The sequence below is a fragment of the Gouania willdenowi genome, chromosome 6 (genome assembly GCF_900634775.1).
Source record: "Gouania willdenowi chromosome 6, fGouWil2.1, whole genome shotgun sequence".
Taxonomy (NCBI): Eukaryota; Metazoa; Chordata; class Actinopteri; order Blenniiformes; family Gobiesocidae; genus Gouania; species Gouania willdenowi.
The window spans coordinates 28,886,694-28,906,117 of NC_041049.1; the positions used below are offsets into that span (position 1 = coordinate 28,886,694).

The window sequence follows — 19,424 nt, forward strand, 5'->3', positions numbered from 1 at the left end:
ATGAATAATAATCTATACACATTTGAATTCATTCAAAAACCTGATCTTAAAATGACAGTCTTGAATGAAGTGCACATCCTGATTATGAATTGAATAAATGAATGAATGGAAAAATAGGATACAACCCCAAGGAACAATACAGTGATTACATATCAAACCTAATCTGCTATCTGTACTCTGGATTATTATCCAGCTTCATTAATTATCCTCATCTACTTTAAAATAGAGGTGGCTTCGTTTCCTGCCTTTTTCACTAAGGAGGGGAGTGTGAAATATTGATATGTGGAGGCAGGGGTTAGTGGACAGGCCACACTCCAACCCTTCAGCGCACACACAAACACTAATCTGATTTTCTTTTAGTGGAATATCATTGATGGTTAAAACCATTTAAATTAAAGCCACAAGAAAACAGGAATCAATAGTGACTGCAGCCATTAAAGGTGCAGTCCGCAACGCTCAGTTCCTTCTCTCCCCCTCCCTCCCCACAGCTCTCTTGCCCTGCTCCAAACTTTCCAAAGTCCCTCCCTCAGAGCTAACATGCTACTGTTAGTCTGACAGCAACATCACAGTAATATAACATGCTCTGTTAAAAGCATGTTACTGCAGCGCTTCTCTCTCTCAGTATGTGCACACACTCAGCAGCAGCAGCAACAACACAATGTCACTTACAGCACCCAAACAGAGGCTGCTGCGTGCACACAAACAACACAAGCACTACAGAGTTCTAGTGTAACAATTACAAATCAAACATAATGTAAATCAAGCAGCAGTAATTACCTTTCAAGCAGAAAAGTCACCATTTCCATCTTTTACTCCTCCAGACCATACACTGTAAAAAAAAAAGATGGTGCTCCACCCCGGGAAAGGGGCGGGGCCTGTGAGCAACTGCTGTCAGACAGCCCATCAAACACAATCCTGGCTCTGATTGGTTCTTTTTGCTCGGTAGCAGTGCATTCTGGCAATCTGCCAAAGTCTGCAGGAGCAGCAGGAGGGGCTCAATGAGCCTGTTTTTTCACACAAACTACTAGTTTGATGTAAATCTGTCCTTACATAGTGACAGCTTTAGCAAATATGACAAAAAGTCACTTTTATAAGAGTTGCAGACTGCACCTTTAAACAAGGTAGTCATCTTTGGATTGTTACAAACAAAAAAAGAAGGCAAAGGAAACAGTCCAGGATAATTGTAATTAAGGTAATAATTTAGTAATGCTGAGCCCAGGGCAGAAATAGAGCAATGCTAAATATAACATTAACAATATAACCCAGTATTATGCTCACTAATTATTATGCCCACTATACAGACATAACAATGCTTACAATGGAGTGTTTACTACCTTTACAATCATCATTTTGCTAAATCTATTACAGTGGAACGCACAGAATAAGATCAAGGGTCGGCAGTTGCCCATGTCTGATCTATAATCTAACATGCCTGATGGAATTTTGTGAGGGATGTTATCAAATTAAAGTAAGAAAGACAAATTACTAGTGGATGAAAAAAGGTTTCACCGAAGAAGAAGAATTTACTATATTTATTGTATTTATTTTTTGCAAGTTATGTTCCTCTTAAAGTCTGTTCCACCTAGAATCCAGTAGGTGGCGGTAATGCACTTTTTAAGTTTGCCAACTGCCATAAAACACCAGAGAAGAAGAAGAAAGAAGAACAGAAACTACTGCGCAGCTCTTCTTCTTCGACGAATCCGTGTATTATAGGTTGCTGTGTTGTTCACCACAAGGTGTACAACACTTTATATAAAATAATTTACAGCGCTTTTTGAAAAGCTGTGCTCTCAACAATTTCAAAGGAAAACCTTTGTGAACGTGGATCCGTGTTAACTATCAAGGTAATGCTATCATTTCTTTCATTATTTAACCATCTTTAGTCTTATTAAAGGGCCCAACTCTCCAACAACGTCAACTTTAAGTACCAAGTTCACTTCGTTGGTCTTAACAGGTTCGTCTTTAATGTGAACAGAGGAGTAACTTATTGAAAGGGCAAAGTTACTGAGCAAGGAGCTTGTGAAACACCTCAGTGATCTAAATGATGTAGTTATGTTTGCTTAGATTTGACACTATCTCGCTGCAGGATTGATTTTACGTTTCAATGTTTTTGTTTATTGGTTATACCAGAGGTTTCAGAAAGTACAGCGAAAGACAGCTACAGTAGATAGTTACAGTAAAGAGATACAGTGTGGCAAAAAAGTATTTAGTCGGCCACCAATTGTGCAGGTTCTACCACTTAAAAAGATGACAGGCCTGTAATTTTCATCAACCTTAACTATGAGAGACAAAATGCGAAAAAAAAAAAAAAAAAAAAAAAAATTCCAGGAAATCACATTGTAGGATTTTTAATGATCTCAATTCTTTGTAATGTACCCTTTGTTGGCAATGACAGAGGTCAAACGTTTTCTGTCTTCACACACTGTTGCTGGTATTTTGGCCCATTCCTCCATGCAGATCTCTCTAGAGCAGTGATGTTTTGCGGCTGTTGCTGGGCAACACGGACTTTCAACTCCCTCCAAAGATTTTTTTAATGGGGTTGAGATTTGGAGACTGGCTAGGCCACTCTTACGAAGCCACTCCTTCGTTGCCCAGGCGGTGTGTTTGGGATCATGTCGTGCTGAAAGACCCAGCCACATTTCAACTTCAATGTCCTTGCTGATGGAATGAGGTTTTCGCTCAAAATTTCGCGATACATGGCCGCATTTATTCTTTCCTTTACATGGATCAGTCATCCTGGTCCCTTTGTAGAGAAACTTCCCCAAAGCATGATGTTACCACCCTCATGCTTTACAGTAGTTATGGTGTTCTTTCTCCTCCAAACACGACGAGTTGAGTGTTTGTTCACCGTTCTTATGATCATATTGACCCCACGGGGTGATATCTTGCGCGGAGCCCCAGATCAGGGAGATTATCAGTGGTCTTGTATGTCTTCCATTTTCTAATAATTGCTCCGACAGTTGATTTCTTCCCACCAAGCTGCTTACCTATTGCAGATTCAGTCTTCCCAGCCTGGTGCAGGTCTACAGGTTTGTTTCTGGTGTCCTTTGACAGCTCTTTGTTCTTGGCCATAGTGGAGTTTGGAGTGTGACTGTTTGAGGTTGTGGACAGGTGTCTTTTATACTGGTAACGAGTTCAAACAGGTGCCATTAATACAGGTAACAAGTGGAGGACAGAGGAGCCTCTTAAAGAAGAAGTTACAGGTCTGTGAGAACCAGAAGTCTTGCTTGTTTGAAGGTGACCAAATACTTTTATTTTACCGAGGGATTTACCAATTAATAATTAAAAATCCTACAATGTGATTTTCTGGATTTTTTTTTTCTCATTTTGTCTCTCATAGTTGAGGTATACCTATGATGAAAATTACAGGCCTCCAATCTTTTTAAGTGGGAGTACTTGCACAATTGGTGGCTGACTTAATACTTTTTTGCCCCACTATAGATAGATAGATAGATAGATAGATTGTCATGAACTTGGGACATGGAGTTATTCATGTCAAGTTTCTTTTGTCAATAGCCACTAAAATTAATTAGTATATTCATAGAACGGTGAGATAAACAAAGTCTGAATGTTTTGGGGTGAGAATAAGTTATTCATTACTAGTAATATGATATTAAGGTTGTGTTACATCTACAGTATAACATAGTCAGGTTTAAGGTTAATATTAAGGTCAGGGCTACAGTATGAAATGGTTCTGATATGGACCTATTTTGGATTCATTTTAGTGGCTGTGATGAAAGAACTATTTCCCCTAAATTGAATAGGAATTTCTTCAAATGTATTATTGAATGGTTAAATGGCAACTATAAAATGTTTAGGAACCAGACACTAAAGAGAAGACATGAGCACTAATGACTGTAGAGCTCATGGTAGTCCTGTGTGCTATCCCACTATAGTGTACCAATGCAGATGGTTGGTGTAAACATACGTTCATGTGTATAGATTTGTTATAACCAATAATGTAATGAATAGGCTATTATTTACAGTAGTATAAAATAATTCATAATTATTGAGAATGTACAGAGAAGGCTGCACCTCTTTGTATCTTTTAAATACCTGCGCAATAGTAATATTTTATACCCTTGTTACTCATTTACAGATATCTACAGTCACAGATTTCACCACATGTCACAATGACTTGGCAAATTTCTGGAGTAACAAACAGTGTCCATATAAAATCATCCAACCTCTTCCTTGTAAAGGTCATATATTCACCAGCTTGCTCGACATTTTAACTTATGGCACTCAGCCTGTTGGTCCACTTAGGGAGAGTAGTAGGACATTATTGGCCTGTGATATTGATTTTGTCGACTGAAAAAAAAAATGGTCATAATTTTTGTGGACTAGCATGACAATAAGTAACTAGACTATAAAAAATACATGCGAACAAAAACTATATAAAAAAAATATTGATATTTTCTATGTCAACTAATAAAAGCTCAACTGTAATGTTCACACGGGACGAAATCCAGTTTCTTTTATGGAGGGTCTCCAATCAAAACTACTTTTGTTGGGTGAAAGGCGGGACAAGCCTGTAAGTAATCCAGTAATCTGATTGTGTTTGCCAACATAAGACGGCTCATGTGATGTTACGCATTGTTCACATCAAATCTGTCTGTTTGTTTACAAACATTAATACCATTCCACATATTTTAATAAATGGTAAATTAATCTCTAAAAATTGGATTTTATCGGACTGCATCTAAAATCACCGATTTAAGTTCTCTGATAAAATTTTCCGCTCCAGCACTTCTATCCATAGGTGACTGTAGTTCACACTCCAACAAAGTAACCTACTGTTGCTGACTATTGTTCTCTATAACATCACTTGATCAAGCTTCTTCTAACATTCCACACTACAAAATAAGTAATAAAAGTATGTATGATTTGTGCTTGTATCATATCGGTATCGGCCGATTCGCAAGGTTGCAATATCGGTATTGTATCGGAAGTAGCAGTGTGACGATATGGCGATGTATCGCAATATTTTTTTACATTATTGATTATCGATATGCTTGCGCGCTATCGATTTTTTTTATTTTTAAATTTATTTATTTATTTTTTAAAGCTTTTCTGCTTTTTCACTAAAATGTGCAGGTAGGACTTCACAGAAATGTTGTCACTGTTTGTTGAAGGAACCAATATATTGTTTACTGGAATATTGCACTAAAATGGTGTCACTGGTAAGAAAGACCCTATTTTTTGTTTACAGAAAGCACTATTGGAGATACTTATTCGTTTACATTGGTATGTTGACGCTTATTTACAGAAATGTTGCACTAAAATAGTGTCACTGTTCATAGGACAATTTTTCAATTTATTGTCTTTCAGAGATATAAAATAAAAATTTTATTTTTTCACTTATTCTTTTTTTTCTTTCCGTTATGTCATAGATGATTGTAGATTGATTTCTGACCAATATATTGATAATCGCAGACAATCGTTATCGGAAGTGTATCGTGAGGTACCCAGAAGTTCCCACCACTAATCGGAAGTGAAAAAGTTGTATCAGGACATCCCTATCTGTACCTGATTTAGTCAACTACAATTGTATTGTCCTTTAATTGACTAAAACAAGGCTATAACTGTAATAGTCCTGATGACTACATTTTTGACCAGAACTAAGTTGCATTTAGTCAAAAGACTATGATTCAAACAGTCAAAATCAACATGTGTTGACTTGTGCTGTTTATGTGATCCACTTTTATAATCAAGCAAGTCGTGATTCTGTAATGTTTTCCAAAACATTTTAAAATCAAATGCCTGTTAAAATGTCTGATCTGTATTAGGGCTGAGAATTGGCAACGATATTGCAATACGATACGTATCACGATACTTGGGTCACAATATGATATTATCACAATATTCTACCCAGTTAATATCAAAAACATAGAGATGAAAAATGAAGTTGCTGTATGGGTTCATCAAAAGATATTGATCATTCAGAGGACAAATTGAGTCAATACTATTTGCTTCAAAACATCCTAATTATAATAATAATAATAATTATTATTATTATTAATAATAATATTATTTATTATTATTATTATTATTATATCTACTGCGCCATCTACTGGAGTGGAGGTGCGGAAGTGTTTTTATGTAGGAACAGGAGCTGGTCAACATGCCCAGTAGTTCGGCTGCTCCGCTGACAAGTGACAATGTCTCCAGCAGTAGAAAACACACATCCACGAAAATGTGAAAAATATTGAATAAATATCAGGAAAAAAAAAATTATATATAATTTTTTTTAAATCAATAAAAAAAAAGAATCAATTTAAAATCGGCACCTAAAGAATTGCAACACATCTAATCTGCATTAGGGCTGGGCAATATATTGTGATTCAAGGTATAGCAAGGTTTAGGTTTTTATTTTGGCGATATATAAAATGACAAAATTGAGCTATATCTTTTTACTTCTTTTTATTTATACAATCATACACAAATCATATCATACACGTATTTAATATTATTCATAGATTACAGTCAAACAGTGTCCTAGGAGTCAAAGAAACTTCTTTATAATTTTTCTATATCTCGGAGATACAGTATATATTTTATAGCTTATTTTGTATTAAAATACTCGTTTTATTTCATCCCTTCTGACCCCCAGAGGCGGTGCTCTAAGCACTGAATGATCATTCTTGAGCATGCACAGGTCAAGAAATTAATAACAACAACGTCACCTGTGACCTCCGGTGACCCAGGTGAGTTTATAAAGTCATGTGACACCGGAAACCAGTGCCTTTTGTTCTTCTCACGTATGGTCGAGTGATACTCTTTGAACGGACTTGCAGTGTTTTTTCTGCGGTTCACTGCTTTCGGCCCGTGACCTGTGGTGGAAGCTGCGAGCGCGACTCGCTCTCCTGGGCTGCGTGGGCTGCTGCCGTGTGGTGTGTGTCCCTGGTGAGTATTTTCCTGTTGCCGTTTATGGCAAGGAGTGGGTTTGTCTGTCTGGTGCAGTGTTCGGCGTGACTTTTTGTTAATCAAAGTACAGACGTGTTTCGGCTTTGTGCATTTCATTTCTTCTAAACGACGCTGCTGTGTTCGGTTTTCTCATTTTTGGTTAATATCATTGGCATCGGCAGTGGTTTATTCCCTGCTCACTTTGTTTTTGACTCCACAAGTGGCGTGTTTGCCGGGTGGGTTAATTATTGTTGGAACTACAGCCGTTTTTCGGCTGGTTCTTTTTCTTTCTGCCTAGCAACGCTGCCGTGTTCGGCTTCCCCGTTTTTGGTTACTATTATTGCTATTGGCAGTGGTTTATTCCCTGCTCGCTTTGTTTTTTGACTCCGCAAGTGGTGAGTTTGCCTATTGTCTCAAATGGGGGGCCAGGTGTTACACCCCGATCCCATTCGCATTTTGAGCCATTGCCAGATGTGAGCCTTAAGTGGTTACCATGAAGACTGCATTCCTCTTGGCGATGGTCTCAGCCAAGCGCGTGGGGGAGTTGCAGGCCTTCCCTGTCAATGAATCCTGCTGCCGGTGGAATCCGGATGGTTCAGGGGTTACTCTCTGGTCTAATCCATCTTTTATCCCCAAGGGGCCCTCTAGGACTTCTGTCGGGCCCTTCCAACTCGCTTGTTTTGACTCCGACCCTGGCTCCAAGCATCTCTGCCCCGTCCGCTCGCTGGCTGCTTACCTGCAAGGGACCGCGGCGGTACGCAAGTCTGATCAACTGTTTGTGTGCTTTGCGGGACCCCTTGTGGGCCGTCCACTGTCTAAGCAGCGTCTGTCACACTGGGTCGTCAATGTTATTGCTGAGGCTTATGCCAGGTGTGGTCGGCGACTGCCTACAGGTGTGAGGTGCCATTCCACCAGGAGCGTCTCCACTTTCTGGGCTGCAAAGGCTGGCATTCCGCTGGAGACTATTTGTGCAGTGGCTTCATGGACGTCTTGAAACATCTTCTCCAGGTTCTACAGGGTGAACGTGGCTACTCCATATCCGTTGGAGGGTGTCCTCCGTCAACACCGCTCTTGAGTGAGGTGAGTGTCTTTGGGTCCGTGGACTCCTCGTGACCTTGTTGATATTAGTCATTCAGTGCTTGAAGCACCGCCTCTGGTGGTCAGAAGGGATGGAATAGAATGTAAGTTACGTTTGTAATTATGGTTCCATGAATCCCGAATGACCGCCAGAGCGTTCAGTCCCTCGGAATCCTCTCTTGTTACTTGAGAAGATTGTGGGACTGGGTTTCCGGTGTCACATGACTTTATAGACTCACGTGGGTCACCGGAGGTCACAGGTGACTTTGTTGTTATTAATTTCTCGACCCTTCGCATGCTCAAGAACGATCATTCAGTGCTTGAAGCACCGACTCTGCCAGTCATTCGGGATTCATAGAACCATAGTCATACGTAACTTAAGTTTTAGGAGTTGCTGCTTTCGTTTCTTCTCAGAACTGCATGAAAAGCACATGATGGATTTCTAACCCAGAACTTCATCTAAACAAGCCCCACTACAGAACTCACTCACACATGCTGTTCTTTATCGGAGAAAAAGCGGCACATATTGATCAGCTGTTTGTTAATAAATCTGTCTGTGTGGCCTTTTGCATCAGTGAATTTAAACATGAATTATCTTTCTGGTAAGACTTTATGAAGTTAAAAATATGGAGACTTATATTGTATATCGCCACTTTGAGAAAAAATATTGAGATATTAGTTTTGGTCCATATGGCCCAGCCCTAACCTGCATGTTGAGGATGTGAGATAACAGAAAGCTTTGTGTCTTCTCTGCTATCAGCGCTGAAGGCCTCTGCATGTATTTACACAGGTGTTGCTGAATATGGACGAGGTTGAGAAGACAGAAGAAAGCGTACCCAAGCCTTTTCTTCATGGGCGACAGCCATGTCGTTTCTTCTCTCAAGGAAAACGTTGCCATTTTGGGGAGAAATGTAAATTTCTACACGTTAGAAATAATGGCAGAGATCATGAAAAGAAACCCAACCTTTCAGAGGCCAACACCTCACAGACCCCTACATTACCTTCCCTCCGCCCCTGTCGGTATTTTCTCTCGGGCCACTGCACCATGGAGGACAGATGTCGTTTCTGGCACCCACCGCAGCACGCCCCCATGGATGAGCAGCCGGTTCCTGCCGCTCAGACCAAGGTTACACAGAATCTACGGGTGTCCCGGCCCGGCGTCTGCCAGGACGTGAAGCTGTCCGACATGACAGATGAGGTCACCAAGCAGCTGTGTGATACAGAGATCACACAGCTGAAGAAACGATTCCCTAAAGATCAGCTGATCATTCAGGAGAGGAGTGACGGCAAAGTGACCTATTACAGAGCAACGGTGGAGGCCACTGATCCAGACTGGGTACACTCTTCTTTTCCTTCACAGCAGACATGGGCAAAATGACTCAAAAAACATACAACATTTACAGAAAAATACACAAAATAAAATGATAGCTGCTGCACAGCAATGGTCAGGGCCCGCAATTTCAGACAATTCTGTGCAAATGTTGAATGACTTGATTTATAAACCACACTTGTGACGAAGTAGTTCCAAACCACTTTATAATGTATATATATTTATTAGGGGTGTGTATTGCCTGACATCTGGCAACAATTTGTATCCCGATACATAGGTCACAATTAGGGATGCACCGAAATGAAAATTTGTGGCCGAAGCCGAATAAAATATAAACGCTTGGCTGAATACCTAATAATATCGAATATTTTGTTAAGTTTTTCACTATTTTTCACATTTTTAATAGTGCATAATAGCCTAGAATACATTGTAGCAAGATTTTTTTTTTAAAAAAGGTGGCATTCTAATGTGCATTTCACATCAATTGAGGCTTAAACTCACAATTTCTGGCACAAGAGTCGATGCTTTTATGTCACTGTGTTAATTAGTAAGAGATAACTCTGTGGTACATGCAGTATATAGGTTTAAAACTTCTCTCTCATTATAGGAATTCTACAGCTGCAATAATTCAATTAGTAAACTCAAAAGTATTTCATTATTCCACAACTATTTCATGATGGAACTTCCTCTAATTAGCACATGGAAATATCACCTGTAGCTTCACTAATTGACTAAATCAGTCACCTGTGCGTATGACAGCAGACTTCAAAATTTTCAATAAATTTAAATGTACAAAGGTTTTTTCGGTGTTGGGGCTACATTTCGGTGAAAGTTGCAAATCTGTTGCACATATGGTTGATTTGTTGTGACCAAAAAAAATTGAAAAGATACAAAATAACAACAGAAATACAGAAAAATTACTATGAAAATACACAAAATGACTCTAAAAACATGCAAAATGAAAAAACTGCAAAATATACAAAATGACTCAAAATGTGCAATACAACTAAAATAATAATAAATGACAACAAAAGTATACAAAGTGACTCACAACACATAAAAAACACACACAGAATGACTCCAATAACACGTAGAACAATAAAAATACACAAAATGAATCAGAAAAACATACAAAATAACAGAAGAATACACAAAAGAACAACAAAAACACACAAAGCCTTTGTTCTTTCCTGTGTTAATGCTCAGATTGGTCATTATTCTAAATGCTGACGTGAATCGTAATAATTTGACCCTCGGATCAGATTTAATCACATTTGTGTTGTTGGCCATTTGTGCTTTACAGTCTTTAAGAACTTTGGTTAAAACTATTGCATAATTAGAAGGAACAAGGCATTAAGGCAATAAAGATACGCTAAAGTAGTTATTCCTCAAAAGCAACAATATCCATTTTAGGTCAATAGTGTAATTGGCATTGAGCTGGGGATAAAGCAGGATTAGAATCTGTTAAACTTCAACACTGAGATTAAATTAAGACAATTGCCTTTTGTTTAAACAAATTGTCAGGCGAATGTGAAGCAATGCTTGAAATCTGGCTGTTATTAGAGAAGTTTTGGTAAAGTTAGAAGAATAAATATTGGCTGATCATGTTTATGATGCATGTGCTGAATTGTGACGACTTCAACCATCTGAAAGTGTTTTAATTTCCCATTTTAAAAAACAGCCTTTTGACCTGAAGGAAGTTGATATCATGGTGAGCTTTCCAGACAACTATCCTCAAGAGGTAAACATCTCACGTTTACACACAGTTGTACTAATGTAAGATAAACATGTACTCTGTAACTTGTACTGAAAGCATAAGGAGAGGCGTTTTTTATTCAAACAACAGTCATATTATCATATATTATCATATAGGGGGAAAATGCTAGATTTGTTTTCATGTCATTTCCAGACGGTTTTTCATTGGTTCAACATTTAATTTGATATGTAATAATTTATAATGAAACACACCTCCTTTCTTTACCATTTGATATTAAGCATTTTAATATTTATTAAAATATCTAATTTATGTATAACTTTATCATGAGATATACAGTAGTATATATTATTGCTTATTTTCTCGTATATCTGACTAGTCTAGTGATTTACTCAGTCATTCCTCTCACAGATTTTTACATTGGAAATCCCTCTGGACCAGGATCTACCATCAGTAATGGCCAGGTAAGATTGGCCTTGCATGAGTTAATGTGTGACAATAAGAACTGGGCAATATATCGAGATTCAAGATATATCGCGTTTTATATTTTAGCGATATAGAAAACGACAACATCAACTATATCAAGAGATATCTCTTTTTTTTTTTAAACTTGTTTTTATGTATACAACCGCACTGTACAAATAACATCATACAAGTATTTAATATTATTTTTAGCGTACAGTCAAATAGTGTTCTTTACATTTTTTCATATTTCTGAGATATGTATTTCATAGCTTCTTTTGTAATTAAATAGACGTTTTAGGAGTCGCTGCTTTTGTTACTTCTCAGAACAGCATGAAAAGCACACTGAAAAAAATATCAAGATTTATATCATATATCGCCATTTTGAGAAAAATTATCCTAGTCCAGCCCTAGTGACAGTGTGTATTGTTGTGCTTCTAAACAGTGTTTGTCTCTGCAGACATGTGCAGCAGGCATCGGTGGATTGGCTTCAAGCTAAACACGCTACTAACCAGCTGATGGGAAAAGTGGAGCTGCTTTTCCGTCCTTATCTGCGCTGGCTGGATCGCAGTTTGGAACGACTGTTCACTGAAGGAGCCAGACAAGTAAAACACATGGCCAATGGATGTTTAGTGTTTTTCATTGAACGATCCTAAGAGGCTTTTGTATTTTCCAGCTAAAAAAGGACGTTGATTTGGAGAGAGCCGGCCTACAGTTTATCTCCTATGAGGAGCTTCAGGCCACAGCCGGTCAAAATGCCGACTGTGGGGGTGAAACCGCTGTAGCTGAAGACGATGGTGATGAAGGTGAGAGGCCAGTGGAAGAAGAGCCGGTGCAGGGTGAGCCTGCAGGTTGTGATGAAGAGGAGCAGCAAGAAAAAGAAGCAAGTAGTTTGGTGGAGAACGTAAGGATCAGAGATCCACGCAGAGGGACGGAGGTGAAGCTACTGGGCCTGAGACTGGGAGAGAACACAGCCACTGTGGCCGCACAGAATATTACAGTCTGCCTTCAGTGTAACAGGTAAGAACACAATATAACACTTTATCAGTTTATACCACTCAGTTCTATTGAATGTCATTGATTACATTTGAGATTCAATACTGTGGGACTCCAATTTTCTGTTTCAAGTTTCCTCAATTCCTTTTCGGGGTTTACCCATCCCTGTTTCATTACCATTTCATAATTTTTCCCTGTTTCAATGACTTCACTGGTTATTAAACTTCCTGAAATTATACTTAACATGATAAATAGCTCAAACAGTTAAAGAGCATTCTCTCTTTAACTTTAGTTTTCTTGTAAATACATTTGACAGATGAAAACAAGGCGTCTGCAACATTTTTCAGCATTGCCCCCCAGTCAAACTTTTCATTACATTTTCACAAATTCATTCCAATTATAGCAGTTTTTTGCTGCTTTGATTCTAACATTACTGTTGGTTTCATGTCACAGATGTTCGTTCTACCTCAGGTGTGTAGTAAACGTTTTCAGTGAAATGGTCCCAGACTTTTGAGGTTTTAGGTTGGTTTTTCTTCTGGTGTGCAATTCTTCTTCACAATGTAAATGGTGAAGCGACACTGCACCCACCAGTTCATGTATGGTACTGCAGCTAAAATAAAGCAGAAAGCGGACGCTGGCCTGATTTTATCATTAATTTACAACATTAAACAATGCGTTGACGCAAATTTTAGTAGTCAACATTATCAATTATGTTACTAATCGCTTTTGCATTATTTTTTATGTTGCACACTTTGTGTTTGACACCAATCTCGAGAAATTATATTTTTTATATGCTCTCAAGACCAAGACTAGTCTCAACGAGTGCTACATCACTGGAAGATCAGTACCTGCCCAGTGTTCTCTGCACATATTCCTTCAATCAAAAACACATCGAGTGTGTGTTTGTGTGTGTGTTCAGGTGTAAAGTCACAGCAGACCTGACCCTCAATGGCAGGACACCGTGCACTGCTCAGTGTGAAAAGTGCAATGCCAGCATAAATGCAGCCTTCAGGCCTTGTATGCTGCACCATTACTGTGACATCCTGGGATACCTGGACCTCCACAACGCCACACCTGCTGACCTGGTACTGCAGGAGTGTGAGCTCATTGTGGGATGTCTCAGCTGCTCCCAGGACGGCCCTCTCCAGGTGAGCAAACACATCCTGCCAACACTCTGATGGGCTCCATCTTTTCTCTGTGATTCATTTTTGTCCTGTTTTTTTCCCACAGAGCATTATCTATGGACAAACCAAGGAGGTGAACTGTGAACACTGCCACAGCAAACTCAGCATTTTAGCAGAAAGCGCAAGATTCCAGTTCATTCGGCCCCAAACAAGCAGCACAGGTCAGGTCAAAACCACCTGCCTACATTTGGTTATTAAAGGGATTAGTGTTGGTTTAAGCAGCCTGGCACCATTGTCTCTGACACCAATCTTACTGTAAGCCACACAATGTGAAGAAAACTTTGAATATGCCAGTGTAAAACAATAAAAAAAGTCGAGCATGTGTGATTAAATGTTAGTTTTGGTTGTGTAGGTTCTGGAGGTATGAACTACAAGACGATCAGAGATCCGGCTGTGCAGAAAGGGAAGCCACTGCCAGAGAAAGGAACATGTAAACACTACAAACAGAGCCAACGTTGGCTGAGGTGATTTACCCACTGTGACCCAAATCATTCCAATCCAAGTAGGAATGAATAAAAGCTTTGTGCTGTGATGCACAGGTTCCCCTGCTGTGGACGGGCCTATCCCTGTGATGTGTGCCATGACGAGAACCAGGACCACCCCATGGAGCTCGCCACCAGGATGATCTGTGGCTTCTGTGCCAAAGAGCAGGTGGAGCAGATGATGGGTTTTACTCTTTAGGGACAGCAGGTGTAACGAGGCACATGCACAGACATTTAAGGGGGCAGGTGCTCAAACCAGGAAAAAAGGACACCAATAATTATTATAATTATTATTATTATGATAAAAATCACAGCAAGATATTTTCAACTTGTTATTTTAGTTAAAGACTAATCCAAACTCAATTAATCAAGTTGAATAAATAAATGAATAATGGGCAAAAACAGACAAAACAAAGCCATAATTTTCCTTTTCGGTCATGGAATATGTTTGAGCTGATAGTTGTTTTGGTATTTGTGTGTTTCTTGAAACATTTGGAAGATGTTGAATATTGCAATGATAGGAACAAATACATGAATGATAATAATAACCAGATAATTTATCAAACAATTATTAAACATATCCTAATTTAAAACATATCAAAACTCTGCTCATAATAAATGAAATAAAAATGAAGCATCCGTTATACTGTTTAAAACTGTTTTTCTCAAATGGGGGTACACAATGGCACTACAAGGGGTACTTAAGAGAGAGAGAGAGAAACCTGACAATTAACAAATGAATGGACTGAAAATATGGGGTTTTATAATGTTTGTTTTTAGTTAAAAATGATAATCATAATATAATGATGATGGAAATGATCTTGATTAAAACATGAACTGAAAAATACAAGGGGTAGTCTTGGTCCCACATCAGGTTGGAGATATAACACTATAGAGATAAATCTATTTAGGAGCCATTTAATAATGTTTCCTGAGATTCTTTAAAATCTGTGTTCACACATTTACTCGATCGTTATCCTCTATAATTGTTTTTTCACAGTATTCTGAGCTAAATGTTGTAGTCAGACAAAGGGGTACTTGGAATTAGAAATGAGATAAAAAGTTTGAGAACCACTGGTTTAAAATCCAACTATTTACGACGGAGGCAAGGCTCTACTGATATGAAGGGAGGATGAATGAAGTATCATCACACTATTAATACACCATATACGTAACACAATATACCTCAGCACACTGTGGTAGCTCAAATTAAGACATACCTTTCATCTCAATAATAACTATTTTAAATGGAACAAAACTTTGAACTGTTCTAATTAGCAGAACAGTAAAACTGTCTTTAAATTCTATGCCTTCCTCCCTTTTTCCCTTTATTAAACATGACAAAGGTCAGTAAACAGCTAGAAAAAGCTTTGAGTCGTTTTATATTTTCATTTTTTAGGAAACCTTGGACCAGTAGCAACGTAATGCTTTCAGCGGTACTGGTGTTGTGGTTAATTTAACACCAAACAAGGCCAGGGGATTGCACAAACACCGTTATGGTACGTTCACACCAAACGCGTTTCGGACTTCAAAATCGTGCCTCACGTGCGTAGTTGGACGCTTGTGCTTATTGAAAACAGACGCTTGTCACCAGTGTCGAAGGTGCTCGGGACTCGCGACCAGCGCGTTGAGGGGAGGGGCCTCTCTGTTGCCGATGCTGTTCATAGAATGGATGATATTGTTGCGTTCATAAATCACCCAGTGACTGTGAAATGGTGGACGGTGTTTCCGGTCGGATGTATTTTGTTGTGACTCAGTGTGTGCACTGTGATGTCAGAGGGCTATAGAGAAGTGTGGTTGAATGGAGAATAAAGTTCCTTGCTGAACACACCGCCTCCCACCCCCGTTCATCATCTCTACATTATCCAGAGAGTGGCTTCAGCGCTAATTCCGTGTTTCCCGTGCCCAGTTTGACGACCTGCTGACTGGCATTGGCGGTCACATCTCCTACCAGGACACCAACTACAGGCTCTCTATTCCAGCAGAAGAACCTGTCCATCTGTCTGCGGTTAGTGTTTTTTCACAGTTGGAAAATGCTGCTGATTGGTCGACGCGCCGCGATATGCCCCAAAAGTTCAACAATTCCAACTCCAGCATCGGCCACGTTGGAAGCGCCGGACTCACGCCAAAAGCGTCCACCACGCGAAAAGCTTCAAAACGCGACGCATAGGAGGCGCATGACCTCCGATGCTCCCTAGGAACGCGTCCACCATATATTGTGAATGTACACCTGCGTTTGGTGTGAACGTGTCATTATTACCCGTCTGTCCGTTTGCTGTGAGTGGGAGGTGGCACTGCAGAGATGGTCGCGGGATAATTTTCAAAAGAACTCAAATAAATGAATGACCCATCAAAACATAGGGGGGAAATGATGACAGTGAAAGTAATTAATATTCTTAAATTAGGGGTCAGAGGTCAGTGTTTCTTTATCACATAACAAAGATATTTGAGTTATGCACTTTTGTGGCCTCTGTAGAAGACGGTACGAAAAAAAATTAATATTATTAATAAAATTGATTAAAATTTGTTCTAATTATTGAGGCTAATCTGAGAGATTATACTGATTCCAAGGGGTAATCCTGACTGTAAGGGGTACATCTACTGCATTTGGGAAATGCAATTTGTCTAGTTCATTTATTATTTTAAGCTGCAATATTTATTTTTAAAAAAAATCTTTATTATTATTTAGATTTAAAGGCAAATGTATCAAAAGGTTTCTTCAAATTTTAGAGTTATTAGGACTTTACATTAGTATGACACATTATGCCAAACATAATCAACAACTAATCCAAACCTTTGGGGCTTTTGGTGCACATTATAAAACATATTAATATACCTATATCAACCTGGAGCTGAATTGAATTTCTAATGTGAAAATGAGACAGGAAGAGTCGGGACGATGTAAACGTTCCTTTTTCTTGCAGCCGTACGGCAACGGGAAGCCGTGCATCAGCTGTGGGAGCATGATGACACGAGGGGCACGCACCAGCCACTGGGAGGGAGGACGAGGATGTAGAAACAAAGTGAAAATGAACAGGTACTGTACATCAAGCCTTTGTCAATGTTACCTCAGCTGTTTGTTGGACATTAGTTTTCTTTCTTTTCAGAAATGATCGTCAAAAATACGCCAACACAAACAAAACGGTTTCCAGGAAAGCAGCCGGTGACAAGAAGTAGTTTGTAAACAATAATCCTCTAAAGGCAATTTCAATGAAATGATTTTCCCCATCAATAAACCCTGATTGTGAGATCAGACGATAATTGCTTGGTATTTGTGGTATGAGCTTCTCAGACAGACGACACAGATTTGGGTGAAGTTGGAAGAATGTCCTCCACCTTTTTGGGTCAGTTTGAGTTGTTTTCTAAAATGTGGAAAACAAAGAGATGTTATATGTAGGCCTTTGGATCACCTCTCAGGGTAATAATCATTAGTCCAGTTGGCATCAGCCAGCGTCTAATCAGCGTGGCCTGGTTATTCCTCATTATTGCTCTGTGATTATTATTATATATTATTTGGAAATGGGACACATTAAAAATCCACAACACAGATTACAAGGCACAAATACTGAGAGTTCACAAGTTCATAATCTCACTGGGAAAGTGGTCACGTAAATGCCTAATTGTTTCCGTTAATCTCTGTATGAACTGAAGGCATGTGTGTAGAAGTAGAACTGCTGAGTAATAAGATCCCTCAGGAGAAAGCCACTATATAAGGCCCAGCCTGTCAGCAGCACAGCACTAGCAGCAACACATGAAGATGCTGAACATCAGTGAGCAGCCTCTGGAGCTCCTGGCCTCCAGGTCCTCAGACCGACTCCTGCAGCAGCTCTGGGACTACCTGCTACTTCACCACCTCTCCCTCATCTCCTCTCCATTTTTCCCTGTCCTGGTTGCTTTCTGCAGCTACTTTGTCTTCAGCGTGCCTTTTGCTGCGCTGGACCTCTTAGGTGAGAAAGTGCCTTTTTTCCACCAGTATAAGATCCAACCGGACAGGCGGCCATCTGTGGGAATGATGGCTAAGAGCCTCATGACGGCTCTATATAACCACATAGTCTTTGTTTTACCATCTGTACTGATCACCATGTTCATCCTGCCCACTCCCACGCTGCCACAGGACGCTCCCACTCTATATAAGATGTTCATCGATGGTCTGGCAGTGCTGCTCCTGTTCGACACCCAGTACTTCATTTGGCACTATGTCCATCACAAGAACACTCAGCTCTACCACTGGATCCACGCAATCCATCACGAGTACATGGCGCCGTTCTCATGGTCCACTGAGCAGCTCAGCATCCCCGAGCTGATGACAGTGGGCTTCTGGAGCAACCAGGACCCCATTCTGTTAAAGGTTCACCCTCTCACCATATGGTGCGTGACGGTTTTCAGCATCTGGATGTCTGTAGAGGACCACATAGGGTACGACCTGCCATGGACACTCAACCATTTGGTGCCTTTTGGGTTACTGGGCGGAGCTCCAGCTCACGACATGCACCACCAGAAGCCGAGCAGCAACTACGCACCTTTCTTCAGCCACTGGGACAGAATCTTTGGCACCGCTGTGCCTTTGAGGAAAAAGATGTTAAAAAACAAGTGAAATGGTTTCTATGGAGTATGTGTTTGTATTTTATTCAGCAGTGTCACTTTAAGATTCTATATTTTTCTACAACCGATCAATGAATGTGTAAACGTTATGCTGATTGTCAATGTTTGGACTTTGTACAGAATTAAATCTCACTAAATCACATATGATTTATTGATTCTGTTGCTCTTGCCAGAACAAGTTTCCTTTCCTTTAAGAATAATACTTATTAAAGAGTATTTCTAAATATTTAAGATGATAAGGTAACACATTACTTGAAGTTTTATACATAAGGCTGACATTACGCTGTCATTAACATAAAAAAGGTGTCATGAAGGCTCTCATTAAGTGTTTGCTAAATTATGACACCTTTGGCGCTATTATGGCATTCTTTTTTTTTTAGGTTAGGTGAAGGGATCTAGTGGGGTTAGGGTAACGAACGACACTTAATGACAGCCTTCATGCTAATGACAGGTGTCATATCACAATGACAGCATAATGTCAGCCTTATATATAAAACTTAAAGTATTACAGATAATACATTTCTAGAATTTCTGGCAGGTGATTTAATAACACATTGGTAGGTTTCCCCAGCACACTTTCACATGAGTATATTAAAACAAAAAAGCTACTGTTACTGAGGCTCATACTAAAGAGCTCATGTACAGTAAAGCACTGAATTAAGGCCGTGCTG

At 39.5% G+C, this 19,424-nt stretch overlaps 2 protein-coding genes across 5 annotated transcripts; both read left to right on the plus strand.

Moving 5' to 3' along the window:
- The first annotated feature begins 1,650 nt into the window (after window positions 1-1,650).
- On the plus strand, window positions 1,651-17,890 carry LOC114465467 (uncharacterized). 4 transcript variants are annotated; one of them, XM_028450491.1, is made up of 14 exons: window positions 1,651-1,844; window positions 7,544-7,660; window positions 7,800-7,986; window positions 8,774-9,319; window positions 10,995-11,054; window positions 11,439-11,491; window positions 11,950-12,094; window positions 12,166-12,509; window positions 13,405-13,633; window positions 13,716-13,830; window positions 14,022-14,133; window positions 14,209-14,320; window positions 17,076-17,188; window positions 17,259-17,890. In XM_028450491.1, exons 3-14 carry the CDS (start codon window positions 7,888-7,890, stop codon window positions 17,326-17,328), a joined length of 1,998 nt encoding a protein of 665 aa, XP_028306292.1. In that variant the 5' UTR covers window positions 1,651-1,844; window positions 7,544-7,660; window positions 7,800-7,887; the 3' UTR covers window positions 17,329-17,890. The 4 variants fall into 4 exon arrangements, with proteins under 4 accessions (XP_028306292.1, XP_028306295.1, XP_028306294.1 ...); XM_028450494.1 differs by lacking the exons at window positions 7,544-7,660; window positions 7,800-7,986 and having other exon boundaries at window positions 8,744-9,319; window positions 17,259-17,889; XM_028450493.1 differs by lacking the exons at window positions 7,544-7,660; window positions 7,800-7,986 and having other exon boundaries at window positions 17,259-17,887.
- On the plus strand, window positions 17,878-18,895 carry ch25hl1.1 (cholesterol 25-hydroxylase like 1, tandem duplicate 1). The gene has a single exon (XM_028450495.1). It carries the CDS (start codon window positions 17,903-17,905, stop codon window positions 18,743-18,745), a length of 843 nt encoding a protein of 280 aa, XP_028306296.1. The 5' UTR covers window positions 17,878-17,902; the 3' UTR covers window positions 18,746-18,895.
- Window positions 18,896-19,424: the final 529 nt, after the last annotated feature.